Source organism: Ahaetulla prasina, chromosome 3, assembly GCF_028640845.1.
Source record: "Ahaetulla prasina isolate Xishuangbanna chromosome 3, ASM2864084v1, whole genome shotgun sequence".
Lineage (NCBI taxonomy): Eukaryota > Metazoa > Chordata > Lepidosauria > Squamata > Colubridae > Ahaetulla > Ahaetulla prasina.
This window is the reverse complement of record NC_080541.1, coordinates 66,938,470-66,962,354: the sequence shown is the minus strand read 5'-3', so window position 1 is coordinate 66,962,354 and position 23,885 is coordinate 66,938,470. Positions and strand designations below refer to the sequence as shown.

The following is a 23,885-nucleotide window of genomic DNA, read 5'->3' as shown; positions in this document are numbered from 1 at the left end:
CTGGGTGTCGCCAGTGGGCACTGCCTGGCAGACGGCACCCTAAGGAGTCCCTCCCTGTGAGAGCGCACAGGTTGGTGGGAGGCAATCGGTGGCAGCAGACAGTCCCGTAAGTAGCCCGGCCCTAAGCCATGGAGCGCTTTGAAGATAGTTACCAAAACCTTGAAGTGCACCCGGAAGGCCACAGGCAGCCAGTGCAGTCTGCGCAGGAGTGGTGTCACATGGGAGCCACGAGGGGCTTCCTCTATCACCCACGCAGCTGCATTCTGGACTAACTGGAGCCTCCGGGTGCTCCTCAAGGGAAGCCCCATGTAGAGAGCATTGCAGTAATCCAGGCGAGATGTCACGAGAGCATGAGTGACTGTGCATAGGGCATCCCGGTCCAGGAAGGGGCGCAACTGGCGAACCAGGCAAACCTGGTAAAAAGCTCTCCTGGAGACGGCCGTCAAATGGTCTTCAAAGGACAGCCGTCCATCCAACTTCAAATGGTCACTAAAGAACCAGTCATAACTCAAAGACTACCTATTGTAGGTCTGATTCCACATAGCGGAAAGAAAACATATTTTTAAAACTTTAAATGCTCTATTTTGTTCTGATAAATTTAGGCAAAATTTATATGCAGTTGCATGTATTTTGACCCTGCACCTCATTAGGAAGAGGAAAACAAAATCTCATTGATGGCAATTTCTCACTTCCATAATGGTTATATGATTATGTGATTAATAAAGAAAACCATAATTTTAACAAAGAGGAGTTGGATATGAATAATATCATTTGTTTAATAATTGTCAATTAAGTTAAATATAAGGTTTCTTATATAAATCTGATTTTACTTCAAAAACGATTTCCTTCCAAGAAACAATTATTTAATAATTGCAAGGGTCTTACCCGTGCTTTCTGTTCCATCTCCATCATCAATCTTTCATGTTGCTCAGCTATTGCCAAGGTTGCAGAGTGGACTTTCTGATAGATCATCTCACCTTCTCTTGTCTGAAAGGTAAATAGCCCTTCTCCTGTGTCACACATCCTGAAAAATGTATATACATGAATATTTACATTAAGATGAGTTTCTAATTTAAAGAATAAAGAAATAACTGTAATACTTTCAAGTAATATCTCACGAATTTGTGTGCTTAAATTTGTAGGTGTGTGTGTGTGTATATATATATTTGCTATAGTATAGCAAAAGCTCGAAGCTGAAAGCACCAGCCTGAAGATGACGAGTGAGACCTCTGCAAAACATCGCCAAGATACACACACACACACACACACACACACACACACACACACACACACACCCTAGACCAATCCTTGAATACAACTCATCTGTCTGGAACCTGCACTGCATGTTGGACATAAATACAATCGAGAGAGTCCAGAGATATTTCACAAGAAGAGTCCACCACTCCTCTGCTCACAAACAAATACCTTATGCCACCAGACTCCAAATTTTAGGCTTAGACAATTTAGAACTACACAGACTTCAATCTGACCTAAGCATAGTACATAAAATTATCTACCACAATGTCCTACCTGTCAATGACTACTTCAGCTTCAACCACAACAATACACAAGCAAATAATAGATACAAACTCAAGGTAAACCGCTCCAAACTTGATTGCAGAAAATATGACTTCAGTAACAGAATGGTCAACACCCGGAATGCACTACCTGACTCTGTAGTTTCTTCCCCAAACCCTCAAAACTTTAAGCTTAAACTGTTTACTGTTGACCTCACCCCATTCCTAAGAGGTCTGTAAGGGGTGTGCATAAGTGCACCCGCGTGCCTACCGTTCCTGTCCTAATATTCCTTTTTTACTCTTTTCATGTATCCAAATTATGTTTATACTTTTACCTGTTATAAATGATTGACAAATAAATAAATAAATAAATAAATAAATAAATAAATAAATAAATAAATATACAAACAAGATTATGTGAATAATCAAAAATCTTCTTTAGAGATGCATATATTAAAATATTGAAGGAAATGTCCAAGTCAGCACCTTATTTATGATTTTTTTCCCTAATACCTCAGTAATTACTCCTCATGTTTCTATGTTAAGTCCTGAATTTGGAAACAATAGTTTCACTGCTTGGCAACTGCACAAAGTGAGTTAAGGACTTTAGCTATACTATCCAATATGACAACATCCTATAATAAAGAATTTTGCAGACATGCCATTAAATCCTGATTTAGGGCTAACTGTCACATACTGACCAATCTATGATTAGGAAAATAATGGCTTAGGATGCTGTGTGATGTCCCAATCAATCAGATTTAGGTTCACTGCCTATAAAAGGAAATGCAAAACATGGAGGTGGAGTCAAGAGAGGAATCAGCCTGGAGTTGTTATATTCCGACAAGCAGTGCAGGTCCAGCTCCTTTTGAATTCTGTTAACTCTTATCTATTAACTCTTATCTAGCACAAATTTAGTACTGATCATTAGTTGATTAGATTCTTGTATATACCATATTTTTTGGAGTATAAGACACCCTAAAAGAGGGTGAAAATTTTGGCGCATCTTATACACCGAATGTAGCCCCACCCACCCGTTGGCTCCCACCCTTCAGCCGTCCTCTCAAACGGAGCTTTTGGAGCTTGCAAATGCAGCCTCTCAAATGGAGAGCCTCCAAAAGGTCTGTTTGAGAGGCTACCTTCGCAAAAAGAAGCTCCTTTGCAAACGGAGCTTTTGGAGGCTGCAAATGCAGCCTCTCAAAGAGAGAGCCTCTCAAGCAGGTTTTTTTTTTTCTTATTTTCCTCCCCCCAAAATAAAGTGCCTCTTATACTGCGGAGCGTCTTCTTATACGCTGAAAAATAAAGTAGGCATGAACAATAAATCAGCTTAACAAGAACTTAACATGTGGTCCTGATTCTCCACACCTGACACTGCCTACGATTATGATGTAAGATTCAGATAACAAATTTAAGTCTGCAAAATTTATTATACAATATAGAGATATAGGTTTGCAAAAACACACTGTATTTCTCAACAACAGCTTTTCTTTCAACTGTAAAGCAGCTGTTCTATTTCTAATATATAACAGTTAACTTCCTGTGGAACCCATCACATCCCTTCAGTTCCTAATAGACAAGCCTATATTCAATATGTGAGTCTCAGAGACCCTACTTAACAATATGTTCGTGACCCCAAAATTAAGGTCATAAGACATACATCATTATGATTAAGTACTGTAGGTCACCATGTGATGGCACCCAATTTTATGAACTTTTTTGCACCAATTTATGAGAACGTGATGGTCATTAAACACATATGGCAGTTGTTAAGTGAATCTATTTTATCCAAATGGCATTTTTTGTTGGAAACCCAAAATAAACTCTAGAAACAGGCAAAAAACACCAAAAATCATGGTGGAATGACTGTGAGAAACCGTGAACATCCATAACTAAGCACCAATTGCCAAGTACCCAAAACATTATTTGACTGCTGGAACAAGGTGTAGGAACTTGGACATTGGGCCTTGAGCACCTATTAGGGGATCTGTCATAACTTTGATCAATCACTAAGTCACTGGTCATTAAGCAAGGACTGCACTGTAGAAAAGATAATTCTCGTGCATAGAAATATACAAGACCTATTATATAATCCTGAACATTGTTTTAAAAGTTTCTTTAAGAGTTCACTTAACAAGTTTCTATGCAACAGTGGCATGAAATCAAAGTTATTTACTTAGAGGTAGACTGTTGCAATGCAGGAAAAAGCCAGAAATCTTTGAGAAAAATAAAACTACAGTACATAACCCTATGGTTCTTAGCATGGGACAGTTAATAAACTAAAGGTTAAAGCCATGAAACAACATAGTTAAAATTAGTAAAGGTTAACCAATAAAAATGAAACTGAAGCTCAGAAAGATTGAGCTATTAATCAGTGTATATTGACAGCTGACAAGCTCTAAAGATGAAAAAGGGTCACAGAAGTAAAGAAGACTGTAAATCAAAATGAAGATTCATCTATTTAAAAGTGAATAAAAATAAATCCCAAGAAAACAGATAAACTGCAGCTCAACTTGTGAGATTTTATTCAGCTCTTATCAGTTGCTTCTCTTTTATTCAAATCAAGGAACGTTCTCTACAAAAATAAAAGCATTATTACCTTATGACTATATTTTGTGAACACGATTCATATTTGAAATTTGAAAAAAAGAAGTGATAATCTTGGATATGGACCAGTTCACTATGAGTTGCTTATTTTTTGTTATTCCTTCCTGCTTTAATGGCTTACTCATAATACCTGTTTTTATAATCTTATCATTCTGTGAGATTTTGTTTGCCATGTATAAATGGCTCAGTGCACTGCTTTCCTTCAGGGTAATTCTGTCTACACATCTGTTACATTCCTGTGAGACTGAAACTCAATATAAAGATACTGGACAGAAAACTAAGGCAACTCACAATTTAATTGGCTTGGATTAAGCACAAAATGCTGCTGATTGATCAGCTGCTCTGTATATTTGGCTACTGAACAGGAACATTCCTTTTTTTTAATTTATCAGTTCTCATCTGAATAATTGGAGGAATAACACCCCAAATAGTGTTCCACATTAGGAACAGCCAAAAGAAAGAAGGCACAGTAGCTTAAATACCAGCTTCTGTGATGAACAGAAGTATGGTTAACCGTGGAAGTTCATCCTTTTTTTGGTGAGTAGTACAGCAAAACCTTGATTTTCCAGACCTTCATGTGGTAGACTTAATTGGATTGTGCCAACAAACAGAAGAGAAATGCCCACACTTTCCAAAGCAGCCAGAATAATTGTCATTTGTCTGATATAAACAATCTATGATAACTTGATGGAATATCTAATATGTCAATTAACTGATATTATTGGATGCCTGATGTCTTTTCATGAAACCAGACTGTGTGGGATAGTTTATTGAAGTAATGCATTTTGAAAACTTTATGCCAAGGCTGCTGTCAACATTTTAACAAGTATATTTAAACTCTGTCACTTTTCATTGATTTAATAGAATTAATTACTGAAGAGAATACCATGCTGTTAAAGAGACATCTATGTCAGAGTAATCTTTGGATGTTTTATCTAATATATATATATATATAGTTTATTCCATGAAGATGCTTGAATCTAGATAATACAGTTAAATATAAAAATATAAAGCATCTACTAGGTTTTTATTGCTTTAATCCCGAAAAACCATTTATTGCAGGAATATCATTTTGTTGGTATAGTTTCAACCTAGATGACTATTTATCAATCAAATTTGTATACTGCCATAACTCATAAGCACTCTTGCACACTCTCACACACCCTCCCCAAGCTGTACCTCTTATTTACTCTGTCTATTTTTTGTAGATTTTTACTTATTTCTTTTCCCTCTATTCATCATGAATTAATTTATTTAATAGATTTGTCAATCGCAGATCAATTAAAAAAATATTCTTAAGAATTGCAGCATGCCTAATAAGGCATTTCTGAATTTAGGATGTAAAAAAATACAGAATCAACATTTTATTAAAAACTGATATTCTGCTAATATGAAGCTGAAGAGATACAGCATCACCAGACAAATCCAAATGCTTAAAGCCAGAATATAATGTCGCCTAACTACACTTTGTGGATTGGAAATGCAAATTCATTAAAACAACAACAAAATCCTAAACCTACAGAAAAAACTTTGCTGACAATAGGTAAACCAACTATTCTTAAATGTGCCCCTTTTACATTGTACTATGACAAGGCTGACCTTAGCAATAACACAATTATTTGAAAGTATGAATTGATACTTACCTTCCAGATTCAAAAGTGAACCATGTTGAATCACGCCCATATCTTCTCAAAGAACTGAGAGGCCACATGACCAGTTTAACCTTAGCATTATGGATATCCCAGAGATAAATGTTTTCATGTGTAATCTGCATTGTACATTCACCGTAGATATCTAAATTTGGTGTAGGCATAAGATATACATTGAATCGTTCTGGAAGACAGAAATTTGTAGTAAAAAGTGTGAACTGGCTTGAATTATTACCACAATTTCCATTTTGGCTATTGACTGAAGCATTTATTAAAATAAAACTTATTTAAAGATAGGAGGGCATGATGGATTTAGAGGATAGGGTTGCATTTTATTCCTACCACATTTGGAAGAAGAGTTGAAACCCTGTTGATGAAATAAACTTTGCCTGTTTTTATGACCTTCATAAAATTATATAATTACTTTCCTTTTTTAGCATTTATAATTTCAATTAGTTCCTTTACTTAGGAAGATGCACCTGTTTTCCAGTTTTAAAGAACTTGGCACATTTTTGTAACAGATTTGTAATACACACATTAAGCTTTGAAAACTAGTTAATAAAAGAAAATGTTGGAATTAAACATCTTTTTTTGTCAAGCATTCAGTTTCCATGTCTTTGTACAGATGAAGAGAAACAGTTAAAATATATTTCTCAAGTTGCTTTATTGCATCACCTCCTAATTAATCTATCCAAAAAGTGAGAGGTAAGCAACTTTTTGTAGATAAACAAAGTGCTCTGTCCATTTATTTAGTCATTTAATTTATTCTTATTGACTGGATACATGCTACTATATGAATTTATAATGTCAAATTATATAATACTAAAGTTCTAGACCCAAAGGTGTTTTTTCTAGAGGCAACTGGACTTATTTGCTTTGAACACTAAGCTGGAAATATGCATCAGAATTAATGTGAAATATTAGACACTGAACAGGAATGAAAATTTGAAAAATGGCAGTTAATGAACAATTTCAGGTACAATAATATTGAAGATTTCAAGCTATAAATAAAGTTGCATATATTAATACAATATATACATATATTTGTCCCTCAGCCTCAATAAATATATTTTTGTCCCTCAGACTATAAATTTTTGCTTTATTGATAAGTTCTGATGTTAATTCACTCAGTGTTACACTTTCCATATAGATGTCCATATAGATGTATTTCTCACTAACCACATTAATGATGTACAGGGTCTGTAAATAAAAAAAACCAGTGATGATTATGAGAATATATTTTGGTTTTTTATAGTTTTCAAAACATTAATATATTGCTACCAAGTAAGGCTTCTTCTATTACTTAAGTACACTGTGCAACCACTGCAGTTTTTGTGAGTTTTTTTTTAAAAGTGTAACACAAACACTACTTTTAAAGAATATATATAAATTGATGTGAATGCTTTCAAAATTTCTACCAACTTTTTCATAAACGTAACCTGTGGATTATATTACTAAAGCTATGTGGTAACCTGTGGATTATATTACTAAAGCTACTATGTATGTAGATGATATTAAAGCTATTCTTGTTAATTATGGAAAGCTGGTTGAAGTAAGGGTGAAATGCTGCCTGCTCTATCCGACTTGCGGGAGCTGGTAGCACCGATAGCAGGTAGTTCGGAGAACCGGAAGTGCTGGTGGCGGGTAGTTTGGAGAACCAGTAGTGCCAGCAGTGGGAGGCTCTGCTTCCCCAAACCGGGATGTTGTCACATCCCTGTTTTGACCATCTGCATATGAGCAGAAGGCTTTGTGCATGCGCAGATGATGTGTGGCATGTGCACACCAGTGAACTGGTAGGAAAAGTAAGTACATTTCACCCCTGGGTTGAAGTATATTCTGATTACAATTTTAATTAGAATTAACATAATCCACTATTTTATTTATTTTACTATATCTGTAGACTATTGTAAGAGATTAAGAATTAAGAATTTGTATAATTCTATAAAATACTTGGGTTTTGCATCTTTCTCAAAGTTAATCACAATATGTTGAATTAAATACTTTCAAATGTTTGGATGGAGCTTCAAAAGACATAACTTGACAGTTAAAAATACTATTGAGTCTTTTGGATAAGATTAATGTTGCTAAAATGTGTTTTGCATCAAGATTAATATACATTTTAAGAGAGATCCAAAATATTAGATATTTCACATATAGATTAACAATTTGATCTTTTTTTCCAGCAGGTTAAAAGCCCCTAGAGATTTTGTTTTGCAAAATTGGAATCACCTTGTAAAGGATTTTCAACTATATAATTGGGCTTTTATTTTTATTTATTAGAATGACACATTACAATTGTTTTCCACTTTGGGTCCATTTGAAAGGAAATACGTAAAGTCTTTGAATCTTTTTAAGCCTTAAGGACTGTGTATTCTAAACTAGGATCTTATTATAATTTGAAAAGTGCTAGGCCTATTTGGTTATTAATAGGTAAGTGGCAAGTTTTGATCCCAAATCACATATGAAGAGGGCAATGCAGAATAACTGAATTTTAAAAATAATGGGACAGATTTTCAGTTGGAATGTTTCGGCTAACAAGGGATTAATATTTTAAATCCGTTGATTCTTAATAGTTGGTTTAAAGCTTTCAGGTCTAATTTGCTTTCAATATACACTTGGTAATTTATGCAACTAAAACAGGTATTAACTAAACTGCAGGGCCAAGGTATTTTAACATGCCCTGGGACACTTGTAACTTTAGTTTCTTTCAGAGATGCTGCACTATAACAGAAACTCACAGTCGTTTTAAAAATTATTAAAAATTCAAACAAAAAGTAGAATCAGTGATTTATCTGATCTGTTGAAGAAAGAGTTGGAATTTTGGAAAATCAATTATTTCATGATTATTTCAGGAAAATACATTTTTTAAATAAATATTTGTTTTGAGGTGTGGCAAGTGGTCTTTGAGAACACTAAAAACACTTTAAAAACTTACAAAATGTGTATTAACCAACTAGATCAACTTTTCATTGAATTCAAGATTTTGAATTAATGTTAATATACATACTGCTTTATGATTATTAAACAGTTGTCTGAATGGAGAATACTCTGTCAATGTCCTGTATTTGTATCCTGCATCTTTTATTTCACAGTTGTAACTGCAATTAAGTCCCAGCTGGTATCTGTTAATTTTTGTGAATAGTTTAATTTCAGAATGAAGTATTTCATGAACAGTCTTGCATCAAATGAAATGAAATGAAATGAAGTGAAATCAGATCAATCTTTATTACAGATTTAGTCCAAGATATATCAAATAATATTATGATTGGGAGGGCTTTTGATACCTTTTTCCTTAGAATTTGATTCAGTAAATCAGGGAAAAATATTTCTTGCTGTGTTAAACTATTGGAGATTATTAGAAAAGAACATTGGGGAAACATAATTTGCTCAAAATGTCAAAACACATTTATTTCTTTTACACTGAACGTCAGTGTCTTAAGGTGAGTTGTCCTTAAAAAGAAAAATTCCTGATTAGACTGAACATCAGCTGCGAAACAAAGAAACAGAATCAATAGTAATTATCCAAGAGTGGAAGACAAATAAAAAGTATGCAGTGAAATTTAAAAGGATTAGAACTACTGATAAAAAAACCTAGAAGTTTCATATTTTGAGCACAATGGTTGCTTTGAGTCAGCTAGAAATGTAATTATATCTTAAAGAAAAAGAAGAAAATGTACATAAAAGCCAAATGACAGGCAAGCCTTAATGTGATAGCGAATGACATTCATAAATAAATACAATTAATAGAAGAGGGATATAAGCATGAAAAACAAAATATTCTTGACAAATCTGCACTGGCTTTAAGATTCTGATTCCATAATATGAGCTCATTCATAATAAATGAGTAATTTAATGGGTTAGTTGGCAACCTAGTCATACATATTTGCAAATGAGATTTTAGGAATAATCCAAGAAATAAACTATAAAAGAACAGGCATCATCTGTTCTCCAGATGGTTTGGGCTATAATTCCATCTCTTGTTGCCCAGGGCTGATGGAAATTGGAATTCCAAACATAAGAAATATACCTGGTTGTACAATCTGGTTCTGTAAGAACAATACTCGTTTAGATGACCTACCTAATCTGTGACTTTGCTGTAATATGGATGAATTTGAAGAGTAATTAATCAAGAAGTATTCATATGAAAATGAACATAATTATGTTAACTAACTTTGGTTAGAATAAAGCATTCTCTAAATTTATAATTACACAGAACTGAATTTGCTATAAATCAGAGGACAATTTATTTATTGCTTTTTTTTGCTGTCAGTACAATATGTTATATACAATTTTATCACTTTTTACAACCTTAATTTGCTCTGTTCAAGAGCTTCATTGCACAGAACTTTTTTTTAAAAAAAATATGGATATTAGTATAGAATTACTTTCCATTTCCTGATTCATATGCACATTAAAAATAAATTGAAGGAATTTATTTTTTTCCTTTAAATATACATGAATTAATATGAATTAGCAAAAGGGTATACTCCACTAATGATATCAAGACTAGCTTTGGCTCTAATTTGACTGAGTGGTATGTAAAGATAGCCACTGATAGTTTATTAGTAGTTTAAATTGAGATATGGATGTTTCCTCCTGTGCTGGATTTCAGAATAGCCATCAAAATTTAGATTCTTCAGCAGACCTTTGGGGTAGGAGAGTGAGCTGTGCTTCTTGTACAGTAATGTGGATTATAATAAACATAAAATTTATCTCTGCAGCATTGTTATCTGTGTAGAAAAGCTTTTATGTATAGGTGATAGTCTACGTAAGCCATTCACAGTTGGTTTCAACTGAAGTAGCAGATCAGTTGCATAAAAGCTCTGCAAATAAATAATAAATTTGATCCTCTGCCAAGAAAATAATAACATTCAAGTTAATAAGTAAAATAGTAGTTAAAAAGCAGACTAACTTTTGTCTGCCTCTTTGAATTATTTTTCACATAAAACTGATGACGTGTATTAAAATCTGACCTAGTGGTTTGGTCTAGTGATTAAGCACCAGATTAGAAACTGGGAGAATGTGAGTTCTAGTCCTGCCTTAGGCAGGGAAACTGGCTGGATGATTTGGAGCAGTCATTCTCTCTCAATCCAACTCATTTCACAGGTCTGTGGTTGTGAAAAAAGGCTAGGACACCATTTAGATGTCAGAAGCCCTTTTTGTAAAGAAAAATTCAGGCAAATGCATCCTATGTATGTTGAATAAAAGGGAAAATATTTGTAAACTAAATTATTTCATTAAATAAAACCTCGTGATACTCATTAATATTTTACCCAATCCTCTGAATGTGCATTTATATGTTGTTTTTTCTTGATAAAGGTAGCAAAGCACAGCTAGGTTTCCATGAATGTTGCATTACAACTTTTGCTTTAATGTGCAAGTAAGAAGTGAGTTGGAGCAGTTTTTTAAAAAAAATATGTGTGCAAAAAAAGGAGATATTTCAATACATTTGCTAATGCTCCTGTTATAGATGGTTTATCCAGTCCTGATACCTGATTTAAATTTATTAATAAATATTTTGCATCGTGTCTTGCTGTGTGTAGCAACCGTAATGCCTGCTTTTCTTTCTAGAGTTAAGGTGACAGCTAGCTTTAGCTCTGTTAATTTAAATGCAAATTTCGGCACTGGGGGATATTTATCAAAATTGCAATGTCTGGGATAGTGAAACTAATGATTCAATTCTGCATATTACTAAAACATCCATTTTGTTCGGGTCTTGAATTTAAATGCTGCTGTTAATTATGGCTACTTGGGAGTCTTACGGGTACATTGTGAATGGAGAAGCTGGGGATAGTGTCCTAAATAGATTCGTTTCAAAACAGTTGTTTAATCCAAAACAATAAATATGTTTTAGCTATCTATACTGAATAAATAAATAAGATAAATACATGTTAGTTTCTTTATTTTGACTGTGGTCTATTGGCAAGTTAAAATTGTCAATTCTAACCTGATGCATCAATTGACATTTGTGGTAATATATTCTCTGCCCTGACTTTGCTCAAGAGAGTCCTACAAAAAACTCAGAAACATTTCAGCCTGCTGTCCCAAAGGTGATTTTTTAAGAGGCAACTGGACTTTCTGGTTTTTCTTTGAAGACACTTCGCTTCTCACCCAAGAAGCTTCTTCAGAAGAAACTTTTTCAGAAGAAGCTTCTTGGATGAGAAATGAAACTTTTTCAAAGAAAGTCCAGTTGCCTCTTGGATAACCATGACCTGGATGACTGCGAATCCCCATAGACATTTCAGCCTGCTCTTCACCAAATTATGATTTTGCTTATAGCATTAATAAAACTGTCTCAGGTCCATTCTGGCAAGTCCTACATCAAACTTTCAAAAGTTCCATACTAAAATGTCAGAAACTAGACAGTTCCTACTCTCTAATAAACAATTTGGTTTCAGAAAAAAATTATCCTGTAATTTACAACTTCTTCACTGCAAAAACATATGGACTACAAATCTTGATCAGGGCAAAGCAATAGATGCTATTTACATAGACTTCTGTAAAGCTTTTGACTCCGTGTTTCATGACAAACTTCTTCTAAAGTTTGTCCTAGGGCATCTCCGGACCCCTCCATAATTGGATAACAGCCTTCCTGTCAAACAGACAACAAGTGGTCAAAATAGGCAGTGCCCTATCAAATCCTGCTCCTGTCAATAGCGGTGTCTCCCAAGGCAGCATTCTAGGACCAACACTCTTCATATTATACATTAACGACCTCTGTGACCATATTATAAGTAATTGTGTTCTCTTCGCCAATGTTAAACTATTTAACACTACCAACAATGCTGCTACCCTTCAAAAAGACCTTGAATTTGTGTCGGAATGGTCAAAAATTTGGCAACTCCAAATCTCAACCAGCAACCAGCAAATGCTCTGCCTTACACATTGGAAAAAAGAATCAGAACACTAAATACAAGCTTGATGGACATTACCTTGTAGATGACCCTCACCCCGTCAAAGACCTTGGAGTTTTCATATCAAATGATCTAAGTGCCAAAGCCCACTGCAACTACATCACCAAAAAGGCTTTAAGAGTTGTAAACGTAATCTTGCGTAGCTTCTTCTCCAGAAAGATTACACTACTAACCAGAGCATACAAAACATTTGCTAGACCAATTCTCAAATACAGCTCGCCTGTCTGGAACCCATACCTCATTTCGGACATTAATACAATTGAGCGTGTCCAGAAATATTTTACAAGAAGAGTTCTCCATTCCTCTGATCACAACAAAATACCTTATGCCACCAGACTTGAAATCCTGGGTTTAGAAAATTTAGAACTCCGCCGCCTTCGGCATGACCTGAGTATAACTCATAAAATCATCTGCTACAATGTCCTTCCTGTCGAAGACTACTTCAGCTTCAATCACAACAATACACGAGCACAAAATAGATTTAACCTTAATGTGAACCGCTCCAATCTTGATTGTAGAAAATATGACTTCAGTAACAGAGTAATGCCTGGAATGCACTACCAGACTCTGTGGTCTCTTCTCAAAATCCCCAAAATTTTAACCTAAGACTATTTACTGTTGACCTCACCCCATTCCTAAGAGGTCTGTAAGGGGCGTGCATAAGAGCACCAGCGTGCCTACCGTTCCTGTCTAATGTTCCCTTTGATTGAATCCAATTCGTATGGTTATTTCATGCTTATACTTATATATACTGTTGTGTTTGACAAATAAATAAAATAAATAAATAAAGTTCCATCTCTAGTCTTAGTGAAACCCATCGATATTTCTTGCTTTTCACTGCAAATTTATCCAGAAAATATTTTATAGTGATGATTATTCTTTATGTAGTAATATCTGTATTATCAGAATATGATAAAAACCTTGGCACCATCCTTGCCTTGTAAATTACTCATAAATCACAACTTACTTTAGTCCATAGTTTTGAAAGAAGTCAAACCTCCATAGTAAATTTTATTGACCTCATCTGAACTGTACCCATTAGTAAAACTATTTATATGCAACATAAATATCTCAATAAATCTAACCTCTACAATTTGACAAATGAGGTTCTGATTTTGAAGTATGTTAGGTAGATTACCTAAACACATACCATTTTGCTCTCTTTGAACTCCAGCAGCAAGTAGATCAGGTTCACCAAGGCTTATATCATTAAGTCTAGTTCCAAGGCATTCTATGCAAAGATGTTTGCACCACTCTTCTGCCTCAAGCTCTGAAAGAAAGAAAAAATGCACCAGGAATCTTATTAATAGAATAATATTATTCATAGGGATTGTGGAATAAATCAAGTTCGGTAAGTTGTTAAAGATGAATGTGAGAAGAGACTGTAAAAAAAATCAAGGAAAAAAAAAACCTGGGTGTCAGAGAAGATGGTGGAAATTCCCAGGAAAAGAACAGAAGGCAAAGCCAAGAAAATAAAAGATTTCAGAAAGGACCTTAACAGAATTTCAGTGAGCTATTCAGTGGTGGGTTGCTACCAGTTCTCCCCGGTTCAGGAGAGCCGGTAGCGGAAATGTTGATGTGAGAGCGAACCGGTTCACTTCGTCAGCTGGGCCCTCCCGCCCACCCCTGCGCTATACCTATTTTTATTCCTTCATTTTTAGCCCAGCTAAAAGGTGTGGCAGAGCAGATTGCCATGCCTCAGCTGTTTTGGAATTCAATGCGCTTGCACGAAGATTGCACGCAAAGCACATGTGTGAAGCAAACCGGTGGTAACGCCGGTTAGAACCCACCACTAGAGCTATTAGAAGAAATAAGATTTAGTGATATAGCTATATCTCCACTGGTTTTCAAAAGAGTTCTCTATATTCAGGAGGTTTCGGTCTCAAAATGGTATGGTAAAGGAGATCTGAAGCCCTGTTTACTCATACGATTTAGTCATGTTTTCAGGTTTTTCCATATTTAGAATAGAATAGAATAGAATAGAATAGAATAGAACAGAACAGAACAGAACAGAACAGAATAGAATAGAATAGAATAGAATAGAATTTTTATTGGCCAAGTGTGATTGGACACACAAGGAATTTGTCTTGGTGCATATGCTCTCAGTGTACATAAAAGAAAAGATACGTTCATCAAGGTACAACATTTACAACACAAATGATGGTCAATATATCAATATAAATCATAAGGATTGCCAGCAACAAAGTTACAGTCATACAGTCATAAGTGGAAAGAGATTGGTGATGGGAATGATGAGAAGATTAATAGTAGTGCAGATTTAGTAAATAGTTTGACAGTGTTGAGGGAATTAATTGTTTAGCAGAGTGATGGCCTTCGGGAAAAAACTGTTCTTGTGTCTAGTTGTTCTGCTGTGCAGTGCTCTATAGCGTAGTTTTGAGGGTAGGAGTTGAAACAGTTTATGTCCTAGATGTGAGGGATCTGTAAATATTTTCATGGCCCTCTTCTTGATTCGTGCAGTATACAGGTCCTCAATGGAAGGCAGGTTGGTAGCAATTTTTTAAAAAAATTATTTAATTTATTGAACAGAGTTAATATTGTGAATAGAGTTTTAGTGAAGGAGTTAAAATTTAAGGATAAAATGGTTAGATAATAATTGGGATGGAAAGAATAGGATGAATTCTGGTTTTACTATGCCTGGAAATTTCAAAGAAGATCTTAGAAAAGGATTTGGCCTGTTATCAAAGGTTGGCTTGCCAAAACATAAATATTTAATGATAAGATTCAATGACAACAAAATGTAACTGGTATTTTAAAAGTTGAATTATTACCTTTTCAATATATACGATTGTTTATTTTATTCAGTTACTTTTTTGTTGTTGTTTTTTTGTTTCTTTTACTCATATGTCTAGGTTTCATTTTGTTATTAGATTAAACAGTTCACACACAAAAAAGAAAATAATGAATTACTGTTGGGAACCAAACCCCAAATTTTAATATCAGATATTAGCATAAAATTTAAATGTATTTAAATTTATTATATTTAAAAATAAAATAACATTAAATATAATTAGTATAACCAATTTACTATTCATTTCAACATATTAAATGTACAACTTATTGCTACAAATCAGATATAGATTTCTGTCTTCTACTTTTGAATAATTATTTTAAGAAAAGAACTTGCAGTTTTTTGTATGTATCAAGGTGTCTTGATACATTTCAAATACTATGACTATAGTCAAAATATAAAACTTCCCAAAAATCTCAATCAAAAACCTCCTCAGAAATGTACATACCTCACCATAAAAAGCAATTATAATTGTAAAAACCTTGTCTATTTTGAGAAAAATGCAAAAATATTATAGCATTGATGGATCTTCTCCATCATTTCCCCAAACAGTTCAGAATACTTGGGACAAAGTTTATCGGGAGAAATCTGAAGATGCAATAAAAGCAGACGCATACACTTGTTTCATCGTGCTTTTTACCATCATGGAGTACGAAACCTATCTCCTTACCACCGTTTGGTTATTTTCAGTGGGAGTTACCCACCACCATTAATCTAAGAACCTTTTCATTTGCTTCATTTCTTGGAGCTCCTTTGGAAACCTGCTTTTTCCTACTTGGCAATCTGCTTTTGCTAGAGCTCAAACAGGTACAAACCAGAGCTTCATTCCTTATCACTGGTATATTCTCAAGCACACTCAGGAAACCATCAAACTTCATCAGTTTCTCCGATGGATCATTATTAAAGTCCTTTGCCATTTCAGAGATCCCAGATGCTGACAATGTGTAGCTAGATTAAAAAAAACCTGCTTTTAGATAATAAGGGATAAACTTACAAACTGCCCAGAGTCAACTTATGGGGTAGATGGGCAGCATAAAAAATTAATAAGTAAATAAACACACACGTCTTCCATATTGTTCCATTTGTTCCAAAGTAGCAATCCAGAATGTGGAAAATTGGAAAAAAGGAATATTACTGAACGAAGGCAGGTTATCAGACTGGGTACTTAATCTTGGGGAATGTATAATAATGGCAAAATGTACAGCACATATTCACAATAGAAGTTTAACCTAATTTAAGCAAGAATGGTTTCTATATAAACCAGGGGTCTCCAACCTTGGCAACATTAAGACTTGTGGACTTCAACTCCCAGAATTCATCAGCCAGCTTTAGCAGTTTGATCCTGACCGGCTCAAGGTTGACTCAGCCTTCCAGCCTCCTGAGGTTGGTAAAACGAGGACCAGATTGTTGGGAGGCAATATGCTGACTCTTTAAACTGCTTAAAGAGGGCTGTAAATAAGCAGTATATAAGGCTAAGTGCTGTTGCTATCTTGCTTCTTTTCTTACCATCTTCCTTAATTTTATGTCAATGTTAATATTTATTATTTTAACAGTTTAATGTTTATCTTGTTGCTTTTATTTGGTCACCTAGAGTCACCTCTAGGTGAGATGGATGGCATATAAATTTAATAAATAAAAATAATATATAACTCAGCTTAAAGATTTCAGGGGCACTTCTCTAGGCCCAATGAAGCAGATTTTCTCTATTTAATCAAGTTACTCTCAGTTAAGGATAACTGTTAAAGTGCAATGTTTAAAACTCTTATGAAGCAGTTTTAAGTTATAATTTCTTCTGGAATTTGAATTGAGGTCCTTCTAAGAAAGAATAAAAAATGTATTTCAGTATTTTGCACCAGCCAGAATTGTCACCATGTAAAAGAATGAAGTCACATATTGTAGGAAAGCCCTCTCTGTAAAATAAAATATTCTTTATTCTTAATATTAAAAAGAAGAAGAGAATATTTTCCCTGAAGGAGAACAGAAGAGACATCTTCGTAAAGGCAGAAAGCAGTCCCAGTCTTCCTGCTACAGGAGAACAGCCTCAAGCAGAAACCAAAAGAGGCTAGTCTTTAGAAATGGATATTTTATATCCATTCAGATATTCATAAGCAAACAACAGCCAGAAACTCCAAATAAGCAACACAACAAGCAAGGAGTAGAAACTGACAAAATTAGCTCAAAGAAAACACCTAGAATTTGCATTTTTTGCCTGTAGAGCCAGCCATGATCCCTACATGACCCATAGGAATCTGGCAACAGCAGTAGTGAAATGCACTTACTTTCACTACTGGTTCAGGAATGTGAGAGCACTCGTGCATGCCTCTTCTGCACATGCACAGAGCCTTCTGCACATGCGCAGAGGGTCAAAAACAGGATGTAATGATGTCCTGGCAGGTGGGAGGAGCCTCCTGCTGCCGGTGCTACCGATTTGCACGAGCCGGATAGATCCAGCCAGATTTCACTGCTGGGCAACAGCCTTTAAAATATTAGAGGAATATTCTTGCACAAGAACAGGCATCTCTATCACAAAGCCCCAAAGAAGGTATAAAAGCCCACCTACTGTCAACCCTATTTTGTCAGCCACCCCAGAAACATGCTGCTGTCACTAGTTTTTGGCTGCCAAATAAACAGAGACCTCCAATAAAATGGAGGCAGTTTGCCTCCATTTTATTTCCAGCATCTTTCTCCCAGCTCGGAACTGGGCCTTATACTTTCTTGGGCATAGAAGTGACACTGCCAAGAACAAGAAAACTGTGACCCTTAGATGTTATCAAGGAAAGGGGTTCTGGGAATTTCTTCTCCTAATCTTTATGAATAAATTTTGCCAAAAGTTCTTTTTATTTGTGTCTGTGGTATACAATGGGGATGATGTTTGAAGTCTTTGTCCACTCCTGCAGCTGACAACACAAACTGAGATCTCAAAGGAGGCAGAACTATGGGATTGTGGACTTGCAACATTATTTGTAAAGGCTTCATAAGAAGCTACTTGAAGGAAGAAGAGAGGTTCAGCAAAAGCTCTGGAGACTGCGGCTGCATAGTTGATGAAGTGAGGAAATCTAAATTCTACTTTCTTCTTCTTGAATCTCTTGTCATCGATACCTTCTCAGTGCAGTGAGAAATCAATACTCTCACAATATGCTCTAGACATCCAAATCTTCTGTTCCCCAATTAGGAAGCCTCAGTAACTAAAGTTAGCTACAGCTCAAGTTAAATCCTCTTTCATACTCTTTAAATTATTAAGTTTTCAGGTTAATATTTTTGCCCTTTTAAAAATACAGTCTTAGAAAACTGAGTGTACTATTTCAGGTTTCAGCCACAAACATGGTTACTGAGGGGATTATCAGTTTTACTTCAAGGCTGAAGAGTTAACAATGAAGCAAAGAACTGTAAGAAAAGAAAAAGGCTTGGCTGAAAAGTTTGCTTTGAAATACTAGTGCAAAATAGTTTGCATAAAATTGCTCCAAATTTCAGAAAGCCGTGTCAAGGTTGTCAGCCAGTTCAAAGATCAGATGCCCAAGAGTAGAATCTAGGGGTGAAATGCTCCCGGTTTGGACCGGATCCCCTGATCTGGTAGCGATGGGAGAGGGTGGTGCGGAGAACCGGTAGCAAAAATCCCTGTCCCCCTGCCATGCCCATCTGAGCCGCGTGATCATTAGAGGTTTTTTTTTGTTTTTGTTTTTACTTTTAGAAGCATTTTTTCTTCGGCCAAAAAAATGCTTTTAAAAGTAAAAAAAAAGCCTCTGATGATCGCTTGGCTCAGCTGGGATCATCAGAGCCTTTTAAAAGCATTTTTTACAACCTCTTCAGCTGAAGAGGTTGTAGAAAAATGCTTTTAAAAGTTAAAAAAAAAAGTTGGCCACGCCTACCCAATCATATTACCCCTCCCCCCACCAAGCCACACCCACAGAACCAGTAGTAAAACATTTTACATTTCACCACTGGTAGAATCTACACATGAATTGAAGGTCAGAAGTTGTTTGCAGCAAAGAGAACCTAACTCAGAGCTTCTTCTTAAATAAGGCAGTAGCCAGCTATCACTGGTCATGAGGGGTCCTTGGTGCTTTCTTGAGCTTGCTTGTTTTCTTGCAGACATTTCATTACCCAAACTAGGTTACATCATTGGTGCTAGTTACCTAGTTTGTTTAATGAAACGTCTGCAAGAAACCAAGCAAGCTCAGACCCTTCACGTTAACCCTGAGCTCCTTTATTCTCCTTTATTAGTATCATTAGTTGGAAAGTTTACTCTTTTGCTTAATGAGGAACCTAAGAAGATTTCAGTGTTTTGCTGTCTTCTCGTCTCTTGTCTGATGGGGAAGCTAGGAGGTGTTAGGTCATCCTCGCTGGACTTTTCTAGTTGCTCAGATGATAACTGTGTTTGTTCAACCTGGTAGGATTCCTGGCTTTGTGCTCCATGAGGCTGACAATCCACAGACTCACCTGGAGCAGCTTCTTCAGGGCCAGATTTAGATTCAGAAACTGAGTCTTGAACCTGGGCCATGACACTAAGGCAGGGGTTTCAAACTCAAGGCCCGGGGGCAGGATCTGGCCCATGGGATGCTTAGATCTGGCCCATGGGCTGCCCTGGAAACAACAAAAGACCGGCCCACAGTGCTTCTGCCAGCAAAAACAAGGCTTGTGAGGGTAGCATGCACCCCCTACCACCCCCAGCTCCATTTTTGCTAGCAGAAGGTTGCAGGAGGCTGTCTTAGCCGAAAATGGAGATTGGGAGCCCATTTTCACTGGCAGAATACTCGGGCCACCACAGACCCCTCCCCGACACAAATGACATCATGCTGGCTATGCCTACTCTGGCTCCCGAAGGTCAAACACAAGCCTAATGCCACCCTCAATGAAATCAAGTTTGACACCCCTTCACTAAGGAGTTTAGCTGCAAATTTGGCAGCAACAGAAAAGAAAGTTGCAATATTCTGGTCTTTATCATCTTCAGCTGAATAACATGTTTTTCACTTAAACCTAGTTATTATTGTCACCATATATATGAGTTGTAAAGCATTACAGAAAATCTTTCCCTGGATTCAGTATAAAATTGGCTTTTGACAATTTCTTTGGACAGGGATGAATATAAATCTGACCTTGGATGAGCCTATATACAACAAACTTTCCACATTAGAGTTTTATTGGGGTGCAATTAGGTATTTACAGAGGTTTTTTTAAAAAAAAAAAAGCATAGGAAAACCTGCTTACATTAAAATCTGAAACCAGAATATAACATGAATACAATGTATATGAATACAATGGATATTTTACCAATATTGCACAATGTATTTACATCTACATGGCCTCACTGATTTAAAAATGATAATGCCTAGATAATTATTTTCATCCAAAATACTATTTTGTCAGGAAGTGAGCATATTAGAAAAAAACGGGAAAACAGCACTTGACAGTTTTTTGCATGTCTTTGGAAAGTAGGTTAGCTCTTTTAAGAAATTTGTAAAAGTATGACTAGAATAGTGGCACATGACTACCACAACTTGAAGACTCCTCTGAGAATAATACACATTTAGACACAACACACAAAAAATGACATAAATTTATATATGGAATTTAAACTATTGACAGATGATGTATGAGTTTTTGGGTTTGGAGAGATTTCAGTGAATAACATGGTAATTTACTGCATCTAACCTGAAATACCAGATCTATTTTTCATTTTCTGTTTTCTGTCACTGTTTGGTCTCACTTACATTTGGCTATTTATATTGTATTTGCAGTACAAGCAGCTGTAAATAGATTAATCATTTGGGGACTTTTTCTGAGATTCAGCATCCTTCACTGGCTGAAAGTCTGCTAAAATGACTGGAATACTTAATTCTAATACACAATACAATAACTTATCTAACGGTGAGCTCTTGTGCTCAAGGCAATATAGTCAAAATAATGCTACTGAGAAATGGGAGAGAGTTATTAGCATGCCTGGGGGATTGCAGGTATAACTTTAAAAGAAATAAACACACATATATAAGGGAATAATCCTAAACATGCAAAACAAAGTTTAAAAGCACAATACATATTTGCAATAGGACATCTTGCTATGAAAAGACAGGAATGGAAGAAGGGAGTGAAAAATAAAATGGAGTGCTATAAGGCAGAATAGAAGCATTACATATTCAGGCCTTTTTTCTTTTTTGGTAGGGTTCACTTTATATTTGAGCCTTACCATTCAGGAAAAAAAATGTGAAGAAAAACAGCAGCTAGAATCACATATGCACAAAATAGGAAAAATGAAAGTATACCTATAGATGAAAAGGTAATACAGAAAACATTAGAATGTGCCGAATTTAACAGTAACATTGTTGGAAGGGACCTTGGAGGTCATCTAGTCCAACCCCCTGTTCATGCAGGAGACCTGTACTAGAGATTTGAACTGCTGAACTGCCAACCTTTCTGATCGACAAGCTCAGTGTCTTGGACAGGTTAACAATGGAATTTAAAGATAAAGAGGAATCTGAGTATTACTGAACATGGGACTTATTGTAAAAATGGTTAGATAACAGGTGCAGAGATTAGTAACTTAATAACGAAAGAAGATCAACAAAATAGAAATAGATACAGTCATACATACATACATACATACATACATACATACATACATACATACATATATATATATGTGCATGTGTAGGTCTTTTAGACCTACATATATATATATGTAGGTCTAAAAGACCTACACACAAACACCCATGAAAATCTCAGAAAACATATAGATAGATAGATAGATAGATAGATAGATAGATAGATAGATAGATAGATAGATAGATAGTTAGATATCGTAAGTAACAGTACTAGCAGATTGTACGGGATTACAGATTAAAACATATAGAGTCATAAAAGTATAGAATGTTATGGTACAACTATGAAAATAATGGTTATAACTATGATGTACAACAATATGTAGTTAAGCGAGACTATATTGTATGACTACGAGAATAATAATTATACTCAGGGTGTATAATGCTATTTGTACTTAAAAAGGACTTGATACAGTTAAACTAGGAATAAAATGCAAATTAACCATGTCTCCAGAAAGTCCCATTAATTGTAAAAGAAAGTAAGCAAACAAAAAAAACCGGCCCAAAATAATTAGGAAAAAATCATGGCTTTAAAAAATAACTGATAGAGAAATTAATTAAATGGGTATGTTCATCATGTCATCGCAGGAAAAATGGAATTTTAGGACAATGCAATACAAAACCCACCAAATTAATGTACTGTATCCAAAGACAGACCCAAAGATAGAATATATTGAATGAAATGGCCTATGTAAAAACATTTTACAGTTTTGAATCAATGCTCAAAGTTTCAGCAGGTTCTGATATATAAAAACTGTTCAAGTTATGCATTTATAATAAGCCTTTTGAAAGTTAATATATCACTATTGCTGTTTTCGAAAGCTATAAAAGAGGAAATCAAAAATATTGTGCCCATTCTTAGTAACTATTCATTGAACAAATCAGGTGTGAGGGGAGATCATGCCAAAATCCTTTGCACTGTTCCTAATTTTATGAAAGAACAAAGGAGTGTTAATGAAACAGTTGAACAGAGTGAAGACAACACAAGAGTATGTATTCTGAATTTCTGCATACCATTTTCATTGCATGATTTGCCATTTGCTAATTCTTTAAACCCAGCATTTTTTAAAACATTAAAATCAAGTGGACCAATAATTTCATTATAATGTTAACAAATATTGACAAATACTGTGAAATGTTGGTTGTCTGTTCTTTTAAAGGTCAACAGTGAAATCTGAGCAGCCACAGGGTTTGAGACCATTATAGATTTTAGTCAGTGTTGGGTAAAAGTTATTGACTTGGCTGAGAAATAGGATGACTCCCCGTTTTTAAAAAATAGATTCAACTAGTCATATTTGAAATTCACTTGACCAATATCCAGCTGCCAAAGAGTATTCTAATTAATAAACTGGGATAACTAATATGAAATAATATATTCCTACCAGATGTGATACATTCATTTGCAATATCTGCAAGATGTATTGAAATCGCCTCCCTCTTTTTTACATTTGAGCTTAAGTAAAACATCTCTACTTGTTTTCTGCATCATCTACGAAACATCAGTTGCTGTTAATGTAGTATAGCTTTAATTTCTTTGGGCACTGCCATTCTGAATATGTACTTCATAGAAAAGACAGGATAGAATTGTAAAGCACCCTAAAGAATAAAATAAAAAAAAATACCACCCTTATGAAATTAGCTCCAGGACAGGGATTCTGTGACTCTTCAGAAGTTGTTGAACTACAATTTTTATCATCTTTGATCACTGACTATTCAAGATCGGTCTGAGGAAACATATGGAGCATGTCATACCTGATATAGCCCAATAAGCTACATTTTTTTAAAAAAACTAATTTTTC

General features: G+C 35.2%; 1 protein-coding gene across 2 annotated transcripts in view; it reads right to left on the bottom strand.

The window, feature by feature from the left end:
- Window positions 1-23,885, bottom strand: part of DOK6 (docking protein 6) — a 205,984-nt gene that overhangs the window by 55,588 nt on the left and 126,511 nt on the right. For both annotated transcript variants that reach the window (XM_058178568.1, XM_058178567.1), the window contains exons 4-6: window positions 13,835-13,954; window positions 5,765-5,954; window positions 886-1,024 (exon numbers count right to left, since the gene is read on the bottom strand). In XM_058178568.1, the coding sequence (XP_058034551.1) occupies window positions 886-1,024; window positions 5,765-5,954; window positions 13,835-13,954 (449 nt within the window). The remainder of the gene's footprint in view (window positions 1-885; window positions 1,025-5,764; window positions 5,955-13,834; window positions 13,955-23,885) is intronic.